Genomic DNA, 24,309 nt, shown 5'->3' with positions numbered 1-24,309 from the left:
TCTGAATTCTGCTTCCAGCTTCCTCCTCAAACTGCCATTTCTCTTCCACATCCATCCCCTCAGTCCTGGTTGGGATCTTCATCATCTCTCTCCCACGTGTCCCTCCTGCTTCTAGACAGTGCCACATGCCACACTCTGGCCTCACCTGCATTCTGAAAACACAGACTCCCACTGCCTCCTTCTCCTGCCCTGGGCTCTGGACAGCCCCCAAGGCAGTTGAACTCAACCTCGGGAGTGTGGAATTTGAGGATCCTCACAATCCAGTTCCCCTGTACCTTCCAGCCTGACAACCCACCACAAATCTTGCCTCTCCCTGCCATCTTTGGCCCATCATAACTTATTTCACAGCCCTATTTTACTTCCCTTATCACCTCAACATGCAATCTTAAAGTTTCTGCTTTAATAATTTTGCAATTTGGCCCATACCTCAGTATCACCCCCAGTCCATAACCAGAGGAAGAAGTAAAATTCATAGCTGTTGCCAACCTCCAGGCTGACATCATGGTCTGTTATGTGGAGAAATGATATGAGCAAGGCCAGGAAAGAGTGGCCAGTATCTGAGCTGGTCAGGACCAGGACTGGAAGGTTTCACAAGCAATGTGGGTCTGGGGTCGTAAGGAGAGAGGTCAACTCAGGGCAGCAGGGTCAGGCACTTCTGAATGAGAAGGAGACTGGACACAAAAGATTCATTCAGGTCTGAGGAACCTGAGGTCTGACTCCACCTAAGTGGGGTTGGTCACAGACACAGGATCTGGGCAGGAAGAATGGAGCTGACGGTCATGGCTGCCTGACAAAGGCCTGGGTGTTAGATTCATCTAGAGATGTCGAATACCAGCTTTGTAACCCTGGGTATTATTTCACCTCGCAAAGCCTTATTTTCCTTACTTACGGAACGAAGAGAATAGTAGCAGGGAGTGTGAAGAATAAAATGGGACACTAAGATGTCCTGGGACGTCTGGTACCTGGTAGGGACAAATAGCTGCCTCAGAGCGAAGTGCTCATTAAATGTTCATTCCTTCCCCTTCCCCAGGGATCAGGGTGGCTCTTCCGCTCAGGCTCTAGATGGTTTACAGGCAGCAAGTGACCCACCCTGGGAGAAGCTGGGTGGGAAGCAAAACCATTTCTGACACTGGCTTTTCTAGGCCAAACTTATCATTGTAAACATGTGACTACAACTTATGTTTAAAGGAGGGAAAAATGTTGTTTAAAAGTAAACTGTCATTTTTCTAACTGCAGCTCCAGGGCTGAAAGACTTGCGGAGGTCACCTAAAAGTCTGTGCCTCTGTTTCCTCACCCCTAACAGCCAGGGGTACATGTATCGTCCATGTTTCAGGCAAAGACTAAGACAAAACAAAAACCCCATCAAATCATTTTGAAATTGAAGGCAAAATGTAAATGCCCTTACAAGGACAGTACTGGGATGGATGACTTTTGACTTTCTTTATCTATATGGATAATGTGGCAAACCAGGTCAGACTTGCTGATCTCAGATAGAGCCAAGCCCTTTCCCCTGCTAGGCTGAGCATTTACTGGAGCAGGTTCATAGAAGATTAATGATACATCTTGCTTCTACAGGGACAGAAAGTCTCTACTATTACATTTTGGCATACTTGTGCTTTTAGTTTAGTAAACAGCTGACTGCAGAGACCACAAATAATCAATTTCTGGAACACAAAGGGATCTGGATGATGGAGCTGATGGAAGTTCACACTTGATTACGTTTTAAGAATAAGGTTCATAAAATAATTAGTGCTTAGGTCAAATAATTAGCAAGTCTTTCAGGGTGACCCAAATTGCAGCTGGTGTAAGCTGACATTCTTTTACATTTCTTTGACTCCAGAATGTTGAAATATACCAATGTGTTGGAAAACAATGCAATTTTTTTGCTTTCTTGCATGAATTGTTCAGAACAATGTCTGTGATAGGATCTCCCAGGAAGCAGCTAGATTCTATACAGGCTCATTTCAACAACAACAACAACAAAAGACACACAAAGAAAGACACACACAACACAAACTGTAAGGAAATGAACTGCAAACTTAATAAAATATACAATAGTGAAATACCGTCAATAGGAACATTTCTAGTTTGCCTGTAGTATTCTATTGGTCAACTATAGAAAACTAATCTCCTTCCTAAAATGATTTGTCATTAAAATGCTGCACATATTTGTTTTCTCTACATTCAAAAGTTAAGAATGGCCCTTATTTCACACACTCATTCTCTATTTCCAGGAAATAAAATTTGATCGGATACTAAGGATGACAAATCCAAAAGTTCCTCATTCATTTAAAATAGAACTCTGACTAATACTGTTATCAGATATATTTACAGCATTCATAACAGTCCCATTAGTAAGAATTTTATGATGATCTGTATTGCTACTATAACTGATAAGTATAATAATCACTTCTATGGCTATTACTATCATTATAATAATCTAATCAAAATCAGAGCTGTGCTACTTTTCTCAAGGCAGTCCAAGACCTGCCTGCTCAGGTGTCTGCTGGTGGCTGGGCTTGAGTGTCTGCCTGGTAATTAAGCTCCCCAGGTGATTTCAGACTTTATGAACTTCTGAGAACCACTGCCTCAAGCTTATGGGAAATCTTTTCAGACCTACAGAATGAGAGAGTGAAACATCACAATTCCTCTTCCGAACAAGCAGAGGGACCATACCACTCTACATGTGTCGGAAAACTGCATGATGTCACTGCATAGGACACTGCACACAGACTTGCTTAATGGCACCGAAGGTTGATGGTATGACTTGGAGAGACTGCAACGTGAACCCTTCAGATGCAAATGTCACTGAATACCCCTTTTGCTTTCCGAAAACTTCTGTCCTAACGGTTCTTGAAAGAGTCCTTACCGTATATACTATTATACTTGCCCATGCTAAATAAGGGGACACTATGATAAGCCACAGCTGAGAATGAGCATAACACGCCAACCAGGGATTAAACACATACCTGGCCTGGAGCTTGCTGACACCTACAGTGACATTTGCTCTTTATCACAATTCACTTTTAAAATGAAATAACCAATGCAAGTGGTCATACCAGAACATAACTTAATATAGCCCCATTTTATATGATTTAAAAATGTCCCAATCTCTGGAATGAATCTAGAAGGTCTACAGCCAATTACAAAAAGAATATCATTAATATTTTTTTAAAAAGTGAACTAAAGTATCACTTTCACTTATTAGATTGGAAAGACTTAAAACATCAATAACATTCAAAGTTGGCAAGGATATGGTATTATAAAAACAGGCATACTCAGACCCTACACGGTGAAGTGGTATGATCTTTCAGGATGGCAATTTATCAATTTATATCAAAAGCCTTAAAAGTATATATACATTTGACCCAGCAATTCCATTTCTAGCAATTTATCCTGCAAGGATGTTCATTATAGCACAAGTGAGAAAGCACAACAGGAAAAAAGTACCCGTGGTATACATCTAATAAAAGCAATCTGTATTTACATACAGGTCCACCCACACTCCCTTATCTGTAATCTGAAGTCTCAAAAGTTCCAGGAACTGAAAGGTTTTTTTGGTAATTCGTTAATTTTATTCATGGTCATTAATGACCTGTGCAAGGCAATTTATAATCTTTATTCCACTAATTGCAAATATTAACATATTTTGCTGCTGACATGTCAACAGTGAACCTCTATTTATATGCACATAGTTAAATCTTACCGTGTTTACATATCTATCGTAATGGCCGCTGTGGCTTTCTCACATGGTAAAATTATAAGTGATTTTTACGTTCCCTCTTTGCTTCTATATGTTGTCTGAAACGTACAGACAATGCCATGTGGTGGAAAACCGTTACAGGGGCTGCAAGAACTCCACATGCTCTTTCTCGTAAGGAAATTACACAGGATGTGCCCTCAGGCCAAAGGTGTTTATGGAATCAAGTATATGAGTTGCCTTTTGGGAATTATCAAGCCCAACTATGGTTTTAAAGTCCAGCCCCATAAAGTTACATATTGAGTGATTTGGGAAACACATTTTAACTAGTTTTTACCTGTGAAACTAGAATATTACTACCTACAGCTTCTACTTCTGAGCAAATGAAATACCTGACATCGCATCAGGCCCAGAGCACTGGGCAAAGGTTCTTTCTCTCCCCTTTCCTTGCCCTTCCCTTCTCTTTTCCTCACTGGACTGGCTGCCCCCTCTAACTTGCAAACACCCTGGAGTCAAGACAACAAGATACCCTGACTATCAGGGAATTATCAGTGCTCCTTGTTCTCAGGAGTAACAAGGACCATGAACCCCTTCACTTACATTCCCCACCGTCACTCACCTTCTAGACCAATTATCTTAGGTCCTATCAGAGGCCAGGCCCCTGCTTTCGGGAAACCCCTGGTGTACCTGATAATGGGAACCCACGTCTCATTCTGGGGTCACAGCCTCTGCAGTATCTTTAAACAGTCAACAATTTCTCCTTAACACATACTGCACTTTACCCAAAGGCCTGTTCATTTCCCCTCACCCAGCACTTTCAGGGAAGATTCAACAACCACCATTTAGTGGACACAATATACTGATGTTATCATCCTAAAAGTTATAGACCTTCTCTCTCTATTTTCTCGTTAATGCCCACATCAACTATGTGAAGTGGGTACCATTTGGCCCTGTTAAGGCCAAAATTCCTACAACTCTGACAGCATCGATAACACCAAATTTTCCATTACAACCTGGAATATAGTATCAAGGTCAATTAAGAATAACTGAATCCAAAGTATTTTAACACTCGCTTTTAGTGAGGGTCTGGCTGCAATGTACTATAACCAAATAGCTACGCACTCTTACCCCACTTTGCCATGGCAGAGCCTGTTAACAGACAGTAAAAATGGCTTAAAAACACCGAGAGTGAAGACAAGGCTAGTCTTCAAGAATGCACAAAAACGAGCACCTGAACCTGAATTCCTACCACAGGGTGATACCAAGTTCCTTGAGATATGCCAGTAATGCCGCTCCTTTAAGTCGTTTCTCATTTTAAACTAATAATACAAAATTGTAAGAAAACTGCATAATCACCTTACAAAATTAGTGCTGGCAACAATACTTAAAGTCAGTGTCTCAGCAAATTCACTTTAAGAAACATGAAGTAAATGTGTTCAAAGTATACGTTTACAACATAACCAGTCAAAATTAGTAATCCTAGCTTTTAATAACATACTTTTTTATCCCTTAAAAGACAGGTGTCCTTATAGAACAGGACACAACAGAAGTCATTATTTTTTAAAGTACGCTTGCTCGCTGATATTTGTTTGCATACATACATCGTGTTCACGAAGATCGTGAGTATGTAACAATGTACTATTTAAAAGCACAATTACGTAGCAAGTATAACTGATTAAGGGCACAACAATATAGGGAAGAAAGAGAGTACAGTTTCTCAGAAACAATAAGATTTTGGGCTTTGATACACATGACTTAGATAAGCAAAATGGCTGCTTTGCCAAATACTAAGAAAGCACTACTCTACATGTCTACAAAAGCAAGAGGTAAGCCTGGAACTGAGATTCTTGCTTTGCTGGGGTGAGAATGAGAAGGGAAAGGGATAGCATTTCTCAGACCCTCACTAGATCGCTTCAGACTGCATTAGGCATTGCCTTTGCTTGATTCCCACAAATACGTTCTGCCTCTCTAACTGCAAGTAGATGTACTGGTTTAAAATCAAGGGGAAAATCATGCGTTACTTGTTTAAAATAAAAAATAAAGTATGTATGTGATGCTTTGCCAGGAGTTAACTGAGAACAGCCAAACGACCAGGTTCACAACTTCCTACTCAAATGTGTTAAACTATGCCCCATGCTATTGTATCAATAAATGGTGGCCGTCAGTACTGGACATCAAGGTCTGAGCCTCTGAGAGAGGTTTAGGGGGATATTGCTTAAGCAGAGCTCTCTCCTGTGTTTGGACAAATCAGTAATGTTCCTTAGAGCACTTTTTAAAAAACAGCCAAATTGGTTTATGTTAATTAGCACGTAAGAGATACTTTCATTCATTTATTTTAGCAGAGTAGAACCATGTACCAAATACTGGGCTAATTTAAATAATTAAAACCCTATCTCCACCCTCAAGCGTGAATTTTCATCCTTCCATCCAACTTAACTGACGTGGATTAGCTGAAGACAGACAGCCGAGATGAGATACTTCCAGATGAGGTGCGCTGCAAAGTGGAAGGACCAGGGAAGTGACTTAAGGAAACCTTCTCCGAAGAGAGTCATTACACATGCACGATGTGGAGGATGCTGGTCTTCCATCATTTCATCGCCACATATAGAGAGTGTCCAAAAGTCCTATCTGATGCACAAGACAACAATCACTCAGGAGTGTGTGCGCATATACTTGTATATGTATATATGCGTATGTGTGTGGGTGCGTGCACAGGTCTATGGTTCTGCCTGTGCTTAATATTCCTACTTCACCTAAATGAATTGCTACCCAATATCCTCATTAAGACATAAATGAATAAAAAATTAACATGATAGTATTAAAATACTGTTAACAAAAAGACAAAACCAGCTGGCATTACCTTCTTACCTAACGATAGCCCTCACACTGAGCCACAATAGATGGTCTATTTCCACAAAAGCTGGAGACCACAAAACAAGGAAAACCAGGTGAGCCTGTGCAATCCTTCTAATAAGCTATAGGTAGTCAAGATATAAAACCAGAAGGGACGCTGGTGTCGAATTATCCAGGTCTGGGTGGTGCAGGGCAATACTGGCCAAAAAGGAGTTAGGGGAAGGGTACTTGGTAGAACCCCGCTGCATTCACAGCCCAGCCCCCACTCTTATCAGAGGAATGCTAAAGTGACAAAGAACATGACCCCAGTGAATAATGACAAAGCCACACAGCAGCTCCATCACCCTTCGTAATAAAAATGTCACGCTGTTAATCTAGTAGAAGTAGAAGTCCTTATACCGAGCTAGGCAGCCAACACAGACTGAATAAAGAAACTAAAGGCCCCAAAGAAAGCAAGATGTTTGCATTATAGAGAACAATTATAATATTTGGCTTCATCCTGGGAAATCTACCCGCTAGTGAAAGAAATGTTCTCCCTTAAAGGTACCTTTTATTTAAAGTGAGTACATAGAGTCCTTGTACAATCTTGAAGAAGAAATCTTGAAGAAGTAATCGAAGAAATCTTGAAGATAAAAGCTGAATTACTTACATCATACAATGTAAAATTCACCACAAAGCTTAGTCATTAATACAGTGTAGCAATGACACAGAGGTATACAAAATAGACCAATGGATCACAACAGAGTTGAGAAACAAATTCACACATAGATATTTACTCGACCTGTAAAAAAGGTGACAGACACTGTACTGTACTGAGTCTTTTTGATAAATGAGTTGATAAATAAGTAACTATCCATATGGAGAAAAGAAAAGGTGACCCCTCTCCCAACTCACGTCATACTCTACAGTTCACTTGAAGTGTATTTTAAATCTAAATATAAAAAGCAAAACAACAAAGAATTTAAAAGAAAAGAACAGATTATCTGCATGACCTTGAAGTAGGCAAATTACTATAAAAGGATACAAAAAGAACTAATCAGAGGGGGAAACAAATGACAAACTGGGCTATTACAATTAACTTCTTTTCAAAAAAAGAACCAAAAAGAAAATAAAAATCAAGCCACAAAAGATATTTGTAATACATTTACACAACAGAGATTCATATCCTTAATATATTGTATAAGTAACTCCTACAAAACAACAAGAAACCAGAAAACCCAATAGAAAAAAAAAGGTAAAGTACTGGGTTGGCCAAAAAGTCCATTACATTTTTTTCCTTAAAATAAAAGACCTATTTTTCATTTTCACCACTAACTTTATCGATTTGGATATCCTGAGTATGTCGGCTATCTCTCGCTATTGGCTTCCAGTGGGTAGAGGCCAGAGGTGCTATTAAACATCTTCCAACACATAAGACAGCCCCAGAGCAAAAAATTAGTTGGCCAAAATGTCAATAGGCCCAAGAAACTTCGCAAACCACTTTTGACACATTCAATCAGTCACAGCACTTTCTCCATACACTGCACAAATCTTTTTCTGTGTTCCAGTTGTGTTTTTACCTTTCTTGAAATAATAAAGCATAAAACATTGAAAATGTTGCATAGTTTCTTCCATCTGCAATATTAAAATGGCTGCACAAAAATTCACCAATTTCGATACCTTTTTTTAATGCACACTGATATAACGACTGTCACAATACAATCTAAAAAAATTGTTTCAAATGGAGTTAAAGACAATTAAGCTCTACTAAGAGCCACTGCATGGAAAAAACTAAAGGAACTTCTTAGCCAACTGAATATTTTATAAAAGATAAGCAAATCGCTGTTCAAATAAATGAGCAGCCTACTTATCAAATAAATGCAAATTAAAACAACAATGTGATACCACTATCCAGCCATCAGAATAGCTAAAATAAAAAGATTAATAATACCAAGTGTTGTCAAGGACATGGAGCAACTGGAAGTCTCATGCTACAGATAATAGGAGTGTATATTGGTACGATCATCCTGGAACATTCTTCGGTAGCCTCTGTGTCCTGAAACTGACTCAGCAATTCCAAATTCTAGGTACATGCTCCAAAGAAATGCGTGCTTGTGTTCACCAACAGGCAAGTATAAGAATGTATATATTGGCGCTATTTATATTAGCCTGAAACACCTAAACTTATATTAACAATAGGATATACAAACTGTAGTATATTCATAAATGGAATAAACTACAACTGTGCTGTCCAATACAGCAGCCACTAATCACATGTAAATTTAAGTGTAAATTTAAAAAATTAAATAAAAGTAAAAACTCAGTTCTTCAGTCACACTAGTCACATTTCATGGGCTCAAGGGTCACATGTGGTTAGTGGCTACTGACTGTACAGTACAAACACAATGCATTTTCATAAAGTTCTGTGGGGTGCTGCAATTTCAGGACAATGAGAATAAATGCACTACGAAGACAAGTAACGACACGGGTGAATTCCACAAATGCTATGTTGAGTGAAATAAACCAGATACAAAGGAATATATACTGCATACTTCCATTCATACAAAGTGAAAAACTAATAAAACTCATCTATGTTACTAGAAGACCAGATGGTCCCCCTTTGGGGGCGAGAAGTCCTGACTGAAAGGGAGCAGAAGGAGGCTTCTGAACTTCTGGCCATGATGATCCAGGGCAACAGATCTAGATGCAGATGTGTTCACAATGGTAAAATATATGGACTCAATGGTGATGATGTGCGTACTTTCCTGTATATAAAAATCACACGCCCCCTCCCCCCAAGGGAAAAGAATACTCTGCTGCCGAGTCTGTCTTTGCTGCACAGTCTCCTCTGATGAAACTGAACTCAAGACGCTCATCATTCTGGATAAGTAATAGCATGCCTTGGATTACAGATTACTTTTAGCCAAGAAAAAGGAATTTAAAAAATCTCATATTCATTGTCTATTTTTACATGACTGTCATGGATATAAAATGAATAAAGAACTACAACGGGACACGGATAGAGTAAGGAGTAGAAAATGTGGCTAGGAAGTGTTTGTAAGATACTGAAAGAGAAAGGAAAGTATTCATAGGGATACTGAATGTTGATATAGGTACTGGAGCATCAGTGGTGATTCAGCTCCTAATTAAAGTCCTAAGAGAAGGGAGAAAGTGGTACCAACCTCAGCAAAAAAGGTGGCTGATCAGGTCAGTCAGGAGAAGTCTCTAGATTCCTTTGGACCATTCATTAGCCAAAAAATAAAAATTAAAAAATAACTCCTCAAAAATGTATAGAATCAGAAGTAAAAAGTTTCCCTATGAAAAAGGACAGGCTGTCTTTGTTGGCTAGTTGACAATAGGCCAATTAAGATAACTATCACTAACAATCCCACAAAACCTGCATTTGATTTTCAACTTTAAACACTCTAAAAAAAATTGTACAGATGTAAATATTGTAATCACCTATGGAAATTAGATAGAACGAAAAATCTCCATTGGGCTAGGGTGTTATCAAAATGAGTGTTTATTGTCTCTTAAAAAAAATTTGTAAGTGCTCTGGAATGGACAAAGTACAAAAAAGGAGGAGCTTTAAATTATAATGAAATAACTTTAACAACAACTTCATCTCTGTCAGAGTTGTGGAATCAAAGAATCAGCAAGCAAAAAACAGTGCTAGGAAAGATGTCAGAGGTTGTCTGGCCTATCCTTTATCTTACTTCAGCAAAATTTCGTTAAAGAATTTCATGTGTTAAAAATCCATTCTGATTTTGAACACAACCAGATAAGAAGATCTGTCTACCTCCCTTGGTGTCCCATTTCAATGACGGTCACTGTGCGGAAGGTTTTCCTTAGAAACCTCCTAAATCTGGTCATGCTATTTAAATTATTTTCTATTTGTTTCATTCTAATAAAAATGGTGACAATTCATCTTATTATAACTTCCAAACTCTTTTTTAATCATTGGTAAAACATTTACATACACATTTTCTATTTAACACTTGAAAGAAACCCATCATCTGTCCCATTTTCAGATGAGGAAATCTAGGCACAAGGAGGAGACATGACATTCCCAAGGGAACTCAGCTACTCCCTTCATGTATAACTCTTACTAAATCACTAACTCCCCAACCTGCTTCTGCTCCCCACACTGAATAAGCCCTGAATAAGCCCAGAACAGGCGGCTGTACTTTAGGACAGGCTTCGCAAATGCTGAGCAAAATTGAAGGGTTTGCTTCTACAGAGAATTCACGTGCCAATTTATTTTCTAAATTGATGGTATGCTTTTGCAGTGGATAATTGTGATTTGCACCAGCATCATTCCCCTTCTTCTACTAATTGTACCCACATCTCCCTCAGGGACTGTCGGTCAAATTGCCCAGCCTTGTCTAGAAAGCTGTAGCACAGAATCCAGACTAGACCAATCAGGCAAGTTTTTCCAGGAATTTGAATCTTGAGTGGACTGACAAAGATTGAAAATGGCCAAGAGTTCACTTGTCTCACAGATGAGTGCTTCGGACCTGCCCTGGTTTCTAAGAGTTACCCTTCAGCGGCTCTTCAGTCCTCAGGGACCTCACAGTCCCATGAGTTCTCCTGCTTCAGTTCGCCAGTGACGGCTTCTGTTGCTCACAACAGAGAACCCCAACTGATACAACTCTTCAGAGGAACAGATTAAAATATATACTCATTAACTTCTGCTTTTATGCTGTGTTTATTATACAGGTGAGAAATACTAACATGAAATCAAGCTCTTAGCATTTTGTAAACTAAGAAAATTCCTTCATGGTGAAGAAAGAAGTATAGTAGTTTCTTGTTCATCTGATCGAAGGCAGGGATAAGTTGGCAAGTTCTCCAGAATCTTGGCTACATTCTTCTTTTGAAAATGGCTTCTGGGCTTGGATTTCTTAGGAAGCACAGAAAATTCGGAAAGCTGTAAATGTGTTTAAGGAGGTACTTGCCCTGAGAGGAGTCCTATCTTATTAGAGTTTACAGAGGACAGGACAACAGGTCCTGTAGCAACACGTCCCTGGGCCCGTGCACCCAGGAGAAAAAGGAAACAGTGTGAGGCCTGCACACTGCTGGCCAGGCGCTACACGAGCCGCGGTCATGAGTCTGAGAGTAGGAACCAGAACAAAGATGTGACGTTGGCTCCCCAGCGTGAGCGTGAGGCTCAGATCTACTCAATCACTTCTTGGAGCAGCACTGCATCAGATTCTCTTCTCTTCCTGGGATTGGCAAAAGACCTGCCAATACTTTGAAACTGCCATAGAAACCCCTCCATTTCACAGTTCACAGAAATCCCGAGGCAACGATAAAGGGCTACCGGGATCTGTGCCTGCAGTGATCCCCTCAGTGAACAAAAGCTCCTGCAACGTTTGGGGCCTGTTGTGGAGGAAACAATGAACCATAAAACCAGCGGCTCACTAACTGTAAGGCAATTTGCAATGTGACTGACAAAACGGGGCACACGCATGTAAAATACAGCAGACAATGCCGGAAGAATGCCCACTGCCAGGTATAGACAGCAGGTGCATAAAAATCAAGGGTCAGAACCTTATGAGCTACTTCCCCAGGTAGAGAGACCTTCAAGGTAGTTCTTAGCCAGTTAAGCACAGAAACTGTTCATCTCTTCCTTCTTATTAAGAGCTCATTTCAGCATCAAAGCAAAGAACAATCAGAGGAGTACATTTATATAAGACAGAAAAACAAAAAATAACAGTGATGAAATTTTCTCTCTTTTGGAAAGTAAGGAATGATGCAGTGATCTCACCATCGAATGCCTTCCACGTCGTGGCACCTTAAATGTAATGTCAGTTTGACTAAGCGACAAGAGTTTAGTCCCTTTCAACATCAGCTACCAACAGTTGTATTTAGGGAAACCGCGAAGCACCATTTAGGAATAAATAAACCCTAGCTCACAGTATATTCAGAAGAAGTCCTCAAACGTTCTCTCATGTGTGCTGAGTCAAGCAGCTCACCTACAAACACAACCTGTTTCGCAAAAAAATCCAAGGACAGGATGGCAGATACACACTCAGGAAATCATCTTTATTTTGGTAAAATTTTGAAATTTACTACAAGCCACTCCTGACCTGGTGATCCCTGGAGCGCTGAGTAAGACCTACGAAAAGTCACAGGGTGCCACGCCACCACTCGGGGCAGGGGCTGCGGTCGGCACTCCCCTGCCCACTGTACTGGCCCCCCAGCCAAGAAGCGGGACTCTGGAGTCAGCGCAGTCACACACAGCAGCAAAGGAAACTACAACATTCTGGAGCGGCATCCCGCAGCTAGAACCGTTCTCAAAGCAAACAAAACTGGATGCAGTTTTCCGGTTACAAACAAGCCACATCATTTGTAAATTATGCTCTGCCTTACATAAAATAGATGAACTTAGAAGCAAGTACAAAGTACGGCTGGACAATAGTGGAAACTCTTTGGTTTTATTTATGTTATCACCATAGGTTAGGGCCATGTGGCAGACGGAGCAAAGCAGCTTTTCAAAAAATGAAGTGGTTATTTATTTTATATCTTTAGTGTCATGAAATAATATAAATCACAAAATACTGCTTCCCAGCAATTGCTAATAAAATGCACACTAAACCCCTTAAGACTATTTATAAAATATAAAGCATATTGTAACCAAAACCTTCTGTAGAAAATTCTAACCAAAACATAAAATATTAAGTAAGTATCATAAACACGAGAAAATAAAACTCAGATTTCTTAGCCTGGATTCAGAACCTTTCACAAGCACATCCTCTACCACATTTTGGTTCTTGTTTTCCATTTCTCCTCTGGAAGAATTCTACTCAAGGTAAACTGGCCAATTTATACACTGCATGCACATTCCTTTTTCTCAACATTCTCTTCGGCCATTCCTCCTCTCCAGAGAGCCCCTCCCTCGTCTCTTCCCAAACTGTAAAGTTCTGCCTAGCTCTAGCTAGACTTCTCTGCATGCCTGACAGCACAGGCATTTATTCTCTTATGCAGATAAACGATTTTGACAGCTATCTGTTGATATAAATAATCATCTCAATCACTTTGGAGGCAAAAGAGGAGACTGCCTATTGTTTATGCTTACAAATGATTTAACTGTTCACACAACAAGAAATTTTCTGAGCCTCTACTATGTACAAGACACAATGCCAAGGATGATGAAGAATACCAAGATGGAACTAACACAATGTTCACTTTCAAGGAGCTTAGTAGAGTCTAGTCAGGAAATCAGATCACCACCAAAACTGTCATAATTAACACAAGTAAGACAATTACAAATAAGCCATGACAGGTTCTGCTGAAGGAGGATAGGAATACTCAGTACTATGGGGAGAAGAGAGAAGAACTCTGGGAGGTAGCCGCAGTGGGGTTGAATAGGGAGGAGACAACATAATTCCTTAGCAAGCATTAACAAAGTCAAGGGGTAGGCCGAGCTCAGGAAGCTAATGAAGCAAGGGGAGTGCGATGCATTAGAATACAAATGTTGTAGTGAAAATGGAACACATGTGAAAGTAATTTATATTATGACTTAGAGGGGATTAAACATATTAAAGGATGTTTAATTCAGAGGTCAGCGCATACTAATGCCACAGTTTTTAGTAAGTGTGTTAAGTAACCAAGAGCCATTGGAGATTTCACAGGACAATTATGATATTTGAGAAAAATCATATTAATATAATTACTGTGATGTTGATTTCTAACTGAATGGTATTCAACACAGTAACGTCTGCTTAACTAGAATTGACACAAAGAGCTCAAATAATACACACTGTTAGGTATTCTTCGAGGTGTTTTTGAATAAGGCGTAAATTCCACACCGTTTTCTACAACTACATGACTTTACAACAAATGATCTTCATATGAAAATCTAACATCAAGGCAAGATCCTGAAGGATGCTTCTGGAGCATCCAAAAAAGATGAGTTTTTTGGTAGAGTTTAGGGAGACTATTATAAGGTGTAAACTGGCAACATGTGTCTATTGTCACACAAACACACACACACCAATCACACTGCACAAGGTAACTCAGCCAAAATTCATCGGATCATCACATTATCCATCAATTGTAGTTTGGAAAAGTCACTGGCATAAAAAAAAAATTTTTTTTCCTTCAACAGAATTGTCTCGCAACTGCAACAAAACAAGCATGTTGTCTATTTCAGAAATTCATTACATGAGCTTTCTTAGGGGGAAAAAGTCCTGACCCTTTTAAATTCAGGCTTAGATACCCACACAGTCTCATCTGGTTCAGGCGTGATGGCCACCGGCTCACACGCCCTCCCAGATCTTTTCACTCTTGAGAATAGAAACAGGAAGGAATATTTGTGGAGGGTCTCTCCGTTATTTGTGGCCAAACTCTCTTGTTGCCATTGAAAAAATAAGTGTAAGGATATCATTAGATAAGAAGCAGCCAGTTAATTTTAAGGAACTGTTCAAGAAACAGAAATGCCTGATTTTAAGATGATTTGTATAGTTAGAAACTTCTAGATAGTAACAGAAATGAAGGTACACAAAACTGCTTTATCTTATCTATAATTAATTTTTGTGAATTAAATCTGTTTATCAGTCACACAGGGCATGCTAAGTCCTTGCTACTAGCTATTGAACCTGGCATATGGAAATATCCTCAAGGGTATATTATCAATACTACTGACAGAATGGAAGTTTCAATGAAAGACCCTAAATTAACTGTAGGTAGAAATACAGTGTTCTGTCAACAAGAGGTAAGATTTGCTAACTGACTGTAAGATCAGCACCTACGAGCCCTAAGGAACAAGACTGCGTCCATCAGTGAAAGTACTGACTGATGAACAGAGTGGAAGAAATCAGACTGTAAGGACCTTCCTACAAATTCCAAATGGAGCTCCCTTCCCTCAGGATGGGGGCCCTGCACAGTGGTCACTCCCTGGGGTAACGGCAGTCGTTGCCTCAGAGCTTCCTGCGGGGCACCTGCAGCGCCACTCGGACCCGGACCCAGACCCGGGCCGGCACCCCGGCACTGCAAGCAGCAGCCTCGTTGGAGATCTCGTATCTGTAGCATCTGAAGGGTGAGCGGAGCGACGGCAGCATTTGTTCCCACCCAAATGTAAACCTGGCTTTCTATTCCAACGAAGAGAGCCTGCTGGATATGGGAGAAGTTTGCTGGCCTCCTAAAAAGCTGCACATCTCAATGTTTTTTCCCTAACTCTTTATCAAATTATTTTAGAAGTTTCCATGACTTTAACACAACTGCAGAGAAACATGTCTGAAAGGTTATTGGATGTGGCAGATGGACCTATTTTGAAATAAAATGAAGCCTGTGGTACTTCTGAAAGGAAGTCACAAAATCCAAAATTAAACTGGACAGAATGGTCTTAAGCTATTTTCATTCTTTTTTCAAGGAAGCACAAGGCGTGGGAGGTTGAAGCAAGGCTACCGCCTCTTCTCTGAATTCCCTCACTTTGGTCGGCTCGTCTTGACCTTACAAACTGTCTTCTCAGTGGAATGTTGAGCCCCTAAATTTTAAACCTCCATATATTTATCATCACACATCCAAATATGTCCTTCATTGATGACTAAGAACACAACTCCAATTTTTTATATATGTGACTTTAAATATTTACCAAAAAAACCATCTAAAAACAACTTATTGGACCATTAGAAGTCCCATTTAGGATGAGATGAAAAATGTCCATTGCAAAAACCCACTAGGCATCCATCCCAGAGGCGCACTGTGGCCGGCTTGGCCGCTGGTTGCCATGACAGCCATGCCTACCTTATTGTGCTCGTACTTATAGGGGATCTTGAGCGTGTCCATGGCTCTGATCATGGCCTGCATGGCCGTGAAGATGTTCTGGTACACCAGCTTGGTGAAGCCCCTTTTGTCTTCATCGGAGTATCCCGAACCGTGGATGATTCTCATCTGCTTGATAAACGTACTCTTGCCACTCTCTCCTGTCCCTGAAAGATGGACAACAGAAGCTCATCAGACCATGACACCTTCCCACAGTCTCCCAGACCACTAAACTAGAAATGGCAGCTTGGACGTGACATTCCCCTGCTCAGAGGGGCACCCCAGGAAAGCAGATTGGCATCACCAGAGGAAGACATGCCACCCATAGTAAGCACTTGGCAAAATTAGAGAGCGAGAGTCCATTTCAGAGGCAATAGAGCTTAAAAAAATTACCTGTCACCCCTCTGGAAGCCAATCAACATGAATTTTGATGGTGATGTGTAACCACGTATCTTCTAAGAAACACAATGGTAACAGCATCTTCTGAATAGAATAACACTTGGTAATGCTCTCTTCCCTAAGGAATATCGGAAACACTTGCAGGAGGCTAGGTTGTTTAGCCAGCATTTGGATCTGGGAATGACAACGCACTTCCGCAAATGCTGCTCAGACAGTGATAAGAGAAAAACGTCTGAAAGTTTCTAGACACTTTCTCTTATTTTAAAATGGGGTATACAGAGAGCACAGTAACCAGGTAAGAATGAAGATGTTTCTGGACAGCAACTGTATTGATTTCTAGGGGTGTTGGTTGGCAGAATATAATCCCAGCTGTGAATACTGAAAAAAAATTATCTAAAAGGTAGCATCTCTAATAGAAATAAAGCTATGAAATCATTTCTCATAATCAACAATTTATAGAAAGAAACTAGTACCTTTACTTTCCCAAGCAATACAAAGTATGTAGTAAAAAAACCAAAACAAAACAAAACCCAAAACTCTAGATTGCTTCTTTGTATATTATCCCTATCACAGAGGCTTGCTCTGAGCGCCCAACCACAGACCCAAACATCAAATGAGAATCTCTGCCAGTTTCTTCCCACAACAACAACAGAAATCTCAGTGTGTGAGGTTAATGGTATGCAAAGAAAAGGAAAGCGAATCGGGCAACAGCGCCTCTTTCTCCTGGCCATCAGAGAAACTTCTATATACTCATCCCCCCAAAATGAAAAAATAAAAACACTAAAGTAGGAGATGAAATATAAACTACAGTGGCTGGTGGTTCACTGAAAGCGTGCAAGAATAGTTAGTGTACACTTGGCAACTCTTTGGACCTAGTCACTAAGCCCCTGGGCAACAAACACACTAATGCAGACTTCCAAGAATGTGAAATCGGTGAATGAATGGGAAGGAAATTAACGGTTAAGAAAAAAGAATCCCAAAATCAACTCCAAAGTAAAATAATTTCCTGTTGCTTCAGACACACCCAGACTTCCTCTCCAAGTTTTCTCATCTTGCTTGGTTCCCCAGGAGGCCAACCGGCAAAGATTTGATAACATTTCTCTTGTCCTCAGTCTTCCACTTGGATTTAGTCCATGGGAGACACCAGAAGGAGACCAGAGAGCAGGAAAATAAGGATGTGGCTTTTATTCCCCCAGCCCCTCCCTGCAAAAGCATCAAAATATGCTGCATCCCCTCTAAGAAGAAGGCCCAGCCCCAGCTGGGCGGCGCTCTCCAGGTCCCTGTTCCTCAGTCACCCAGCTGAAGTGTGCCACGTGTTTTCTGTAGGGACCCTGACTACAACACCAAAAAGAAAGCCACGGCAGCCTAATAAGATGAAGGAGCAGGAAAGCAAGGGAGTGGAGGGTACCCTCTTCTTCCTCTGCCCTTATTTTATAAATCTTATTTATAAAGCACTGGCTTCTAATCACTAACTCACACTCTTAACACTCTTCTAGGCCAATCATTGCGAAGGCCAATCATAATGAAGAAATGATAGGGCCCCAAACAGAATCCAGGCTCCTGACTCTCCCCCAAAGTACTAATAAATCCAGCATTTGTCCCCCAGAACACGCATGTGCGCCGGTTCTTCTGTCTCCTCCCAAGTCCCATCTCACACAGTCACGGGAAACAGTGGTCTCTGTCTCTGAATATCCTCTCCTCTCTCCTTCATCCGCTATGCATTGCCAAACACTTGGAAATACACGGTCATTTTAACCTCTCAAAAATCTGTGAGGGAGATGTGTTCGTCCTCATTCCGTGCAAAGGAAACGGCCTTGGACAGGGAGGCACCGTGGCCAGGACGACACGGCTAGTAGCAACCAGCGCGAGCGCTCAAGCCCAGCTTTCAGCTGGCCAGTCTGGGTTTGTCACTTCAGGTGACTGGGAACAACAAGGGTCTGCGCTGCGCAGTCCACTTACAGTGGAGCAGTTCACACCCCACCGTTCAAGGGCCAGCTCTGTGGCTGGGAGTCTGCGTTTGCAGAGGGGAAGCTGTAGTTCTGCGTGGAAGGTTAGAACCCCGAAACACCCAACACGTTCAAGGTCCCACTGGTCAGAGCTGGTCACAGCTGCCAGAAATTCAGATAATTAATTTCCACTGCCCACAGTCAAAAATGTCTCAACCTGGCTTTAACCACAGCCCACTTTTATCCATTTAACCTAATTATGAATTTCTAAATGCTATTTTATTAATGGGGACCCATTTTGAATCTTGGTGCCATATTCCAACTGACTGGCCATCCCTCCCAGTAAATTTCACTCTTGAACTTGCTGTTCGCACTTTGATTTAATTATATAAATGCAGCAAATTCAAAGTGAAGCCAAGCTTCACTTAGGAGGAAAAAATCTATGTGACATAAATGTTGTAGGCAGAATGATAAAAGTAGTTAACTAAAACAGTATTCTGTACTAATAGTGGATTTCATTCAAAAGAAAGTATATGAACTAAACCATCAACCAAGCAGAAAAACTCAGCTTCTTTATTCTGTAGAGATTTTTATCACAGAAATAAATGACTGGTTCCTAACAAATGTAGAGTCCAAAGAGCATGGAGTTCTATTTTTATAGACTCATACAACATTCTCAGCGGTTTGAAGGGGACATTTTAACAATCTACTCAGGATTAGTATGAAAAAAATATCTGGTACAATAAAAAGCCCCAGCTATTCCCAGATTACATAAAATGACATTTTTTTTTCCTAAGGCCACATGAAAGTATAATGAGAGATTCACAATTCTTCAGCTCTGAATGAAAGAAAGCAGACTTTCCCACCAGGAGACTGCTTCATGAACGCAGTGGTGGCTAACTAACCTCTTTTCACAGCCCAGGGCACAAGTAACTCTTGACCTATGTAAAGAAATAGAAATCTGTTTCCAAAGTCACTTATAAAATAAAATCTAGCAAGGAGCCTTGACATAAAATGTACACGTCGGGGCGGGGGTTGGGGGTGTTTCACTTTTGCTAATTTGAATGTATCTCCCACCACATTAGTAACATTAACAGACATTATCAACACAGACAAGGGCATGAGTCCCACAAACCTCCTGCTTTTCTCGTTCAGTGGCTGAAACCCTCCCCCAGAAAAGTCATCTATAGTTTTCGGCAAGTACTCTGCCTTTTCTTATCCCAGCTCATCAAAATACCCAGAAATGAGACTTTAAGAATCGTGCTATTAAAAAGGCCATTTCACGCAGCATGCACAATTGGCTTTGAAGGATACTTAATTTTTTTTCTTCCCTATCCAAAATAAAGCACAGAAAGATCAGTTCACTTCACATGTCCTTCCATCCGAACATCAAATGTGAATTCAATATCCTACTGTGGAGCATCACTCTATCAGCAGTCAGAACACAGCATACTACCTGCTAGACATACACACTCTTCCACACAATCCGACACTGCCATTGTAGGCTTTGCCAAAATCTTTCAACACGAGGACTTCTACATCCAGCCTCGGCCACAAATCCATACTTACTCTACATATCCTGCTCATACTAAGCATCTCTAGTTTCCACTGAGTTTTCTGCCCATTTGCATGATGTGATCTGTAGAGAGTTCTACAGAATTAATTTCTAAAGGCAGGGCCATTTTTCTTATACCCCACCCTACTTGACAGTTTTAAATTCAGTAACGCATTAACTTCTTTTTTAAAATATATTTTATTGATTATGCTATTATAGTCCTCCCATTTTTTTCTTCCCTTTATTCCCCTCCACCCTGCAACCTTCCTCCCACTAGCATCCCTCCCTCTTACTTCATATCCATGGGTCATATATATAAGTTCTTTGGCTTCTCCATTTCCTGTACTATTCTTAACGTTCCCCTGTCTATTTTGTACCTGCCATTTATGCTTCTTATTCCCTGCACCTTCTGCCCCATTATCTCCCTGCCACCCCTACCTCGATAACCCTCCATGTGATCTCCATTTCTGTGATTCTGTTCTTGTTCTAGTTGTCTGTTTAGTTTGTTTTCATTTTTGTTTGTGTTTTTTTTTTAGGTTCACAGTTGTCAACAGTTGTGAGTTTGTTGTCATTTCACTGTTCAGAGTTTGGGTCTTCTTTTCTTAGATAAGTCCCTTTAACATTTCATATAATAAGGGCCTGGTGATGAGGAACTCCTTTAACTTGACCTTATCTGAGAAGCACTTTATCTGCCCTCTCATTCTAAATGAAAGCTTTACTGGATAGAGTAATATTCGATGTAGGTCCTTGCCTTTCATGACTTTGAATATTCTTTCCAGCCCCTTCTTGCCTGCAAGGTTTGTCTTGAGAAATCAGCTGACAGTCTTAGGGGAACTTCTTTGTAGGTAACTGTCTCCTTTTCTCTTGTTGCTTTTAAGATTCCCTCCTTATCTTTAATCGTGGGTAACTTAATTATGATGTTCCTTGGTGTATGCTTCCTTGGGTCCAACTTCTTTAGGACTCTCTGAACTTTCTGGAAGTCTATTTCCTTTGCCAGATTAGGGAAGTTCTCCATTATTTTTTCAAGTAAGTTTTCAATTTCTTGTTCTTCCTCTTCTCATTCTGGTACCCCTATGATTCGGCTATTGTAATGTTTAAAGTTGTCCCAGAGGTTCCTAAGCCTCTCCTCATTTTTTTTGAATTCTTATTTCTTCATTATGTTCTGGTTGATTGTTTATTTTTTCCTTCTGGTCCAAATCATTGATTTGAGTCCTGGTTTCCTTCCCTTCACCGTGGGTTCCCTGTATATTTTTATTTCACTTGACATAGCCTTCACTTTTTCCTCTATTTTGTGACCATACTCAACCATTTCTGTGAGCAACCTAATCACCAGTGTTTTGAACTCTGCATCTAACAGGTTGGCTCTCTCTTCATTGTTTAGTTCTAGTTTTGGAACTTTGATGTTCTTTCATTTGGGCCATATTTCTTTGTTTCAGCACACCTGTGACTTTGTAAGGGGCAGAGCCTTCAGTATTCACCAGGGCAGAGCAACCCACTTTACTGCTTTGTGGCATTGTATGTGGGGGAGGAGCCTGAGAGGAAACAGTGCTCAGCTCAGCTCTTGGCCAGCTTTCAGTCACTTCCCCCACTACCCACAAGCAAATTGGGTCCTTCTGGTGCTGATTCCCAGGTGGGTAGGTCTGTGTACATTCCAGGACCCTGTAGGTCTCTCCAACGAACTCTCTTGTGAGGCTGGGAGTTTCTCCCTCGGTCCACTGGTTTAGCCCAAGAGTCTACAATATGGAGTCTCAGCACCACCAAAGCTGGACTTGGGACACTTCCACATTAGCTTGGATACAGTAGAACTGGAATTTTCAACCCACAAGCACATTATCAACCCACACCTGCAAAAAATTAATAGCACTGAGATAAAAATGATTTAATAACATTGAGCCAAAACACGATCCATGCGTTGTCCACGTTCCAGGCCACACACTGTAAAATACATGTGTTCAGCCCTCTGCATGTTCTCTTCCACTTAAATTAGAAACCTGAACCTCAAACTGAGTGGCTCTAGTACCCAAACCACCATAACTTTGTCTCCTTTAAAGACTGTCCTTTGAAGGTGAGGGTTGGGGACACTTACCCCTTTAACCCCAACAAGGTCTGGCAGAAAGTAGTAGTTTTTTAAAAGTAGCATGTACTTAGTGAATGTAGTCTCACTAACTGTGAACGAAAACTGAATAGATGGGTAAGTTAGTGGTAATCAGGATTATTCATAACAACTCATCCAGTTCAGTTGTTTTTAAGGGAATGACAGGCAAAATACACTGAAAATGCAACTGTGAAAAATATCTAGAAAATCATCTAGTCCTGGGCATCTCAAAATGGTAAAACCCTCCTGGGAAAGTACCTGGTAGTGCTTCCAAAGTTACTCAAAGGTGGAAGAGCATTTTCTTGCAAAATCCATTTACCATGGAGTATCCATGGCAAATATCTCTGTATTACATTCTGGCATTGGTTGGTTCTACAAATTTCTGAATTTACTAAAAAAAAAAAAAAAAAAAACATTAAAATGTGTACTTTAAAATGGTGTATTTTATGGTATATAACTATACCTCAAATTTTTAAAAAATTTAAAAACATCAGTGTTGTTTGGAGAAGAAGAGAAGTTTACATAAATTTTCATGCTAAAACTTTTACAAGGGGTGACTTTGAGCCAACTTGCCCAACCTCCTACCATCCTTTCCTTCTCGAGGAGTGAATGTTCACTCCTGCCTCTTAGTGTGTTTCAGAGAAAAACTTTGACAAGTCCTGAATTCACGCACTTTACAAGGAGGGAAAGTGACTTGTTCAAGGATTCTGCTGCCTGATAACTAATGAGGAAGAAGATGGTAGAGTCCACCAAGGCCTCCTATCTGCCCAGGGCTCCTCATCGTCTATCCTCACAAACTGGCTTTTTATAAATCACTTTTCAAACACATAAAAGCTATAAATATTTACCACACATTAAATGGCAGAGATGCAGAGATTATTACTGTAAGACTTTCTAATAATGATACAAATGCTTATTTTATATTATTAATCCTAGAATATTTATTTAAATATTTAAAAATAAAAGCCAACTCCAACCTAAATAAGTTATTACAGAAAATTCAGAAAAACAGAAGAATTTTCCAAATTGCTAAAATTTAAACATTTTACTATATTTCTTTCCAATCTCCTTTTCTAGGCAAATGTACTTTTTGTGTTCTTTTTCTAAAACTGAAATAATGCTGTGTTATTTTTCACTTACCATATTATGATAATTATTCCAAGATACTATTCTTCAGAAAAAGTTAATAATGAATGTGTTAAAGGCAATCATAAAGGTGTGTGATTATTGAAGAATTCCCATCAAAACACATTTTCAGTATTTCTAATTTTTCAATTATAAAAAATGTTGTGATAAACATTGTCACAAAAGACGAAGAAAAATCTTGCCTGAACTTCTCCTTCCTTAGAACAACACACAAATGCAATTAGGTGAATGAGTCATAGAGTCTCTGACCTCACAGGTGTACCAGTTGACTCATCCATCAGAATCTTCTTCACCCATCCCCCCTTTTTTTAACCAGCACTATACTTTTTTACTACTTACAATGTGGGAGACAAAAATAAATTTTTGTTTTAACTTACATCTTTATGTATGAAACTTGTTTCCTATTTAAGTCATTTTCATTTCTTCTACAAATGTGCCTATTATTTTTAATTTGAGGACTCTGTGTCTTTCTTATTGATTTCTTAGAACAATTGAGTTTTTAAAACAAAGTTAATCCTTAGTTACAAATATTCCCCCAACATGACATTTTCTTTTCATTTACTGGCAAAATTTGGTATGTAAATTTAAAATTTGTATTTAATTCATCTGTGCTTTCTTTTGTGATTTCTTCAATTGATTTATGTTTTTAAAAAGTCCCATAGATGTACTTTATTCTAGTTTTTATGACTTTATATTTTACATTTAACTAATCTACTAATATTTTTATGTGTGGTGTGCAGTGACTTTTTTAATAACCCAAAAACGTTTTCCCAAAGTCATTCTACACTTTAAAGCTATTTGTCAAAGAAACATTTCTAAATATAATGGAGCATTTGATCCAAACACGTGGTTTTTCATGTCCCCTAATGTG

The 24,309-nt window shown here is 39.9% G+C and overlaps 1 protein-coding gene across 1 annotated transcript in view; it reads right to left on the bottom strand.

Annotated features, from left to right (window-relative positions):
- Positions 1-24,309, bottom strand: part of LOC112300359 (guanine nucleotide-binding protein G(q) subunit alpha) — a 258,072-nt gene that overhangs the window by 148,368 nt on the left and 85,395 nt on the right. Inside the window, exon 2 of the mRNA XM_053923593.2 lies at positions 16,280-16,464. Coding sequence (XP_053779568.1) covers positions 16,280-16,464 — 185 coding nt within the window. The remainder of the gene's footprint in view (positions 1-16,279; positions 16,465-24,309) is intronic.

Source organism: Desmodus rotundus, chromosome 1 (assembly GCF_022682495.2).
Source record: "Desmodus rotundus isolate HL8 chromosome 1, HLdesRot8A.1, whole genome shotgun sequence".
Classification (NCBI taxonomy): Eukaryota; Metazoa; Chordata; class Mammalia; order Chiroptera; family Phyllostomidae; genus Desmodus; species Desmodus rotundus.
This window is presented reverse-complemented; position numbering and strand designations above follow the sequence as displayed.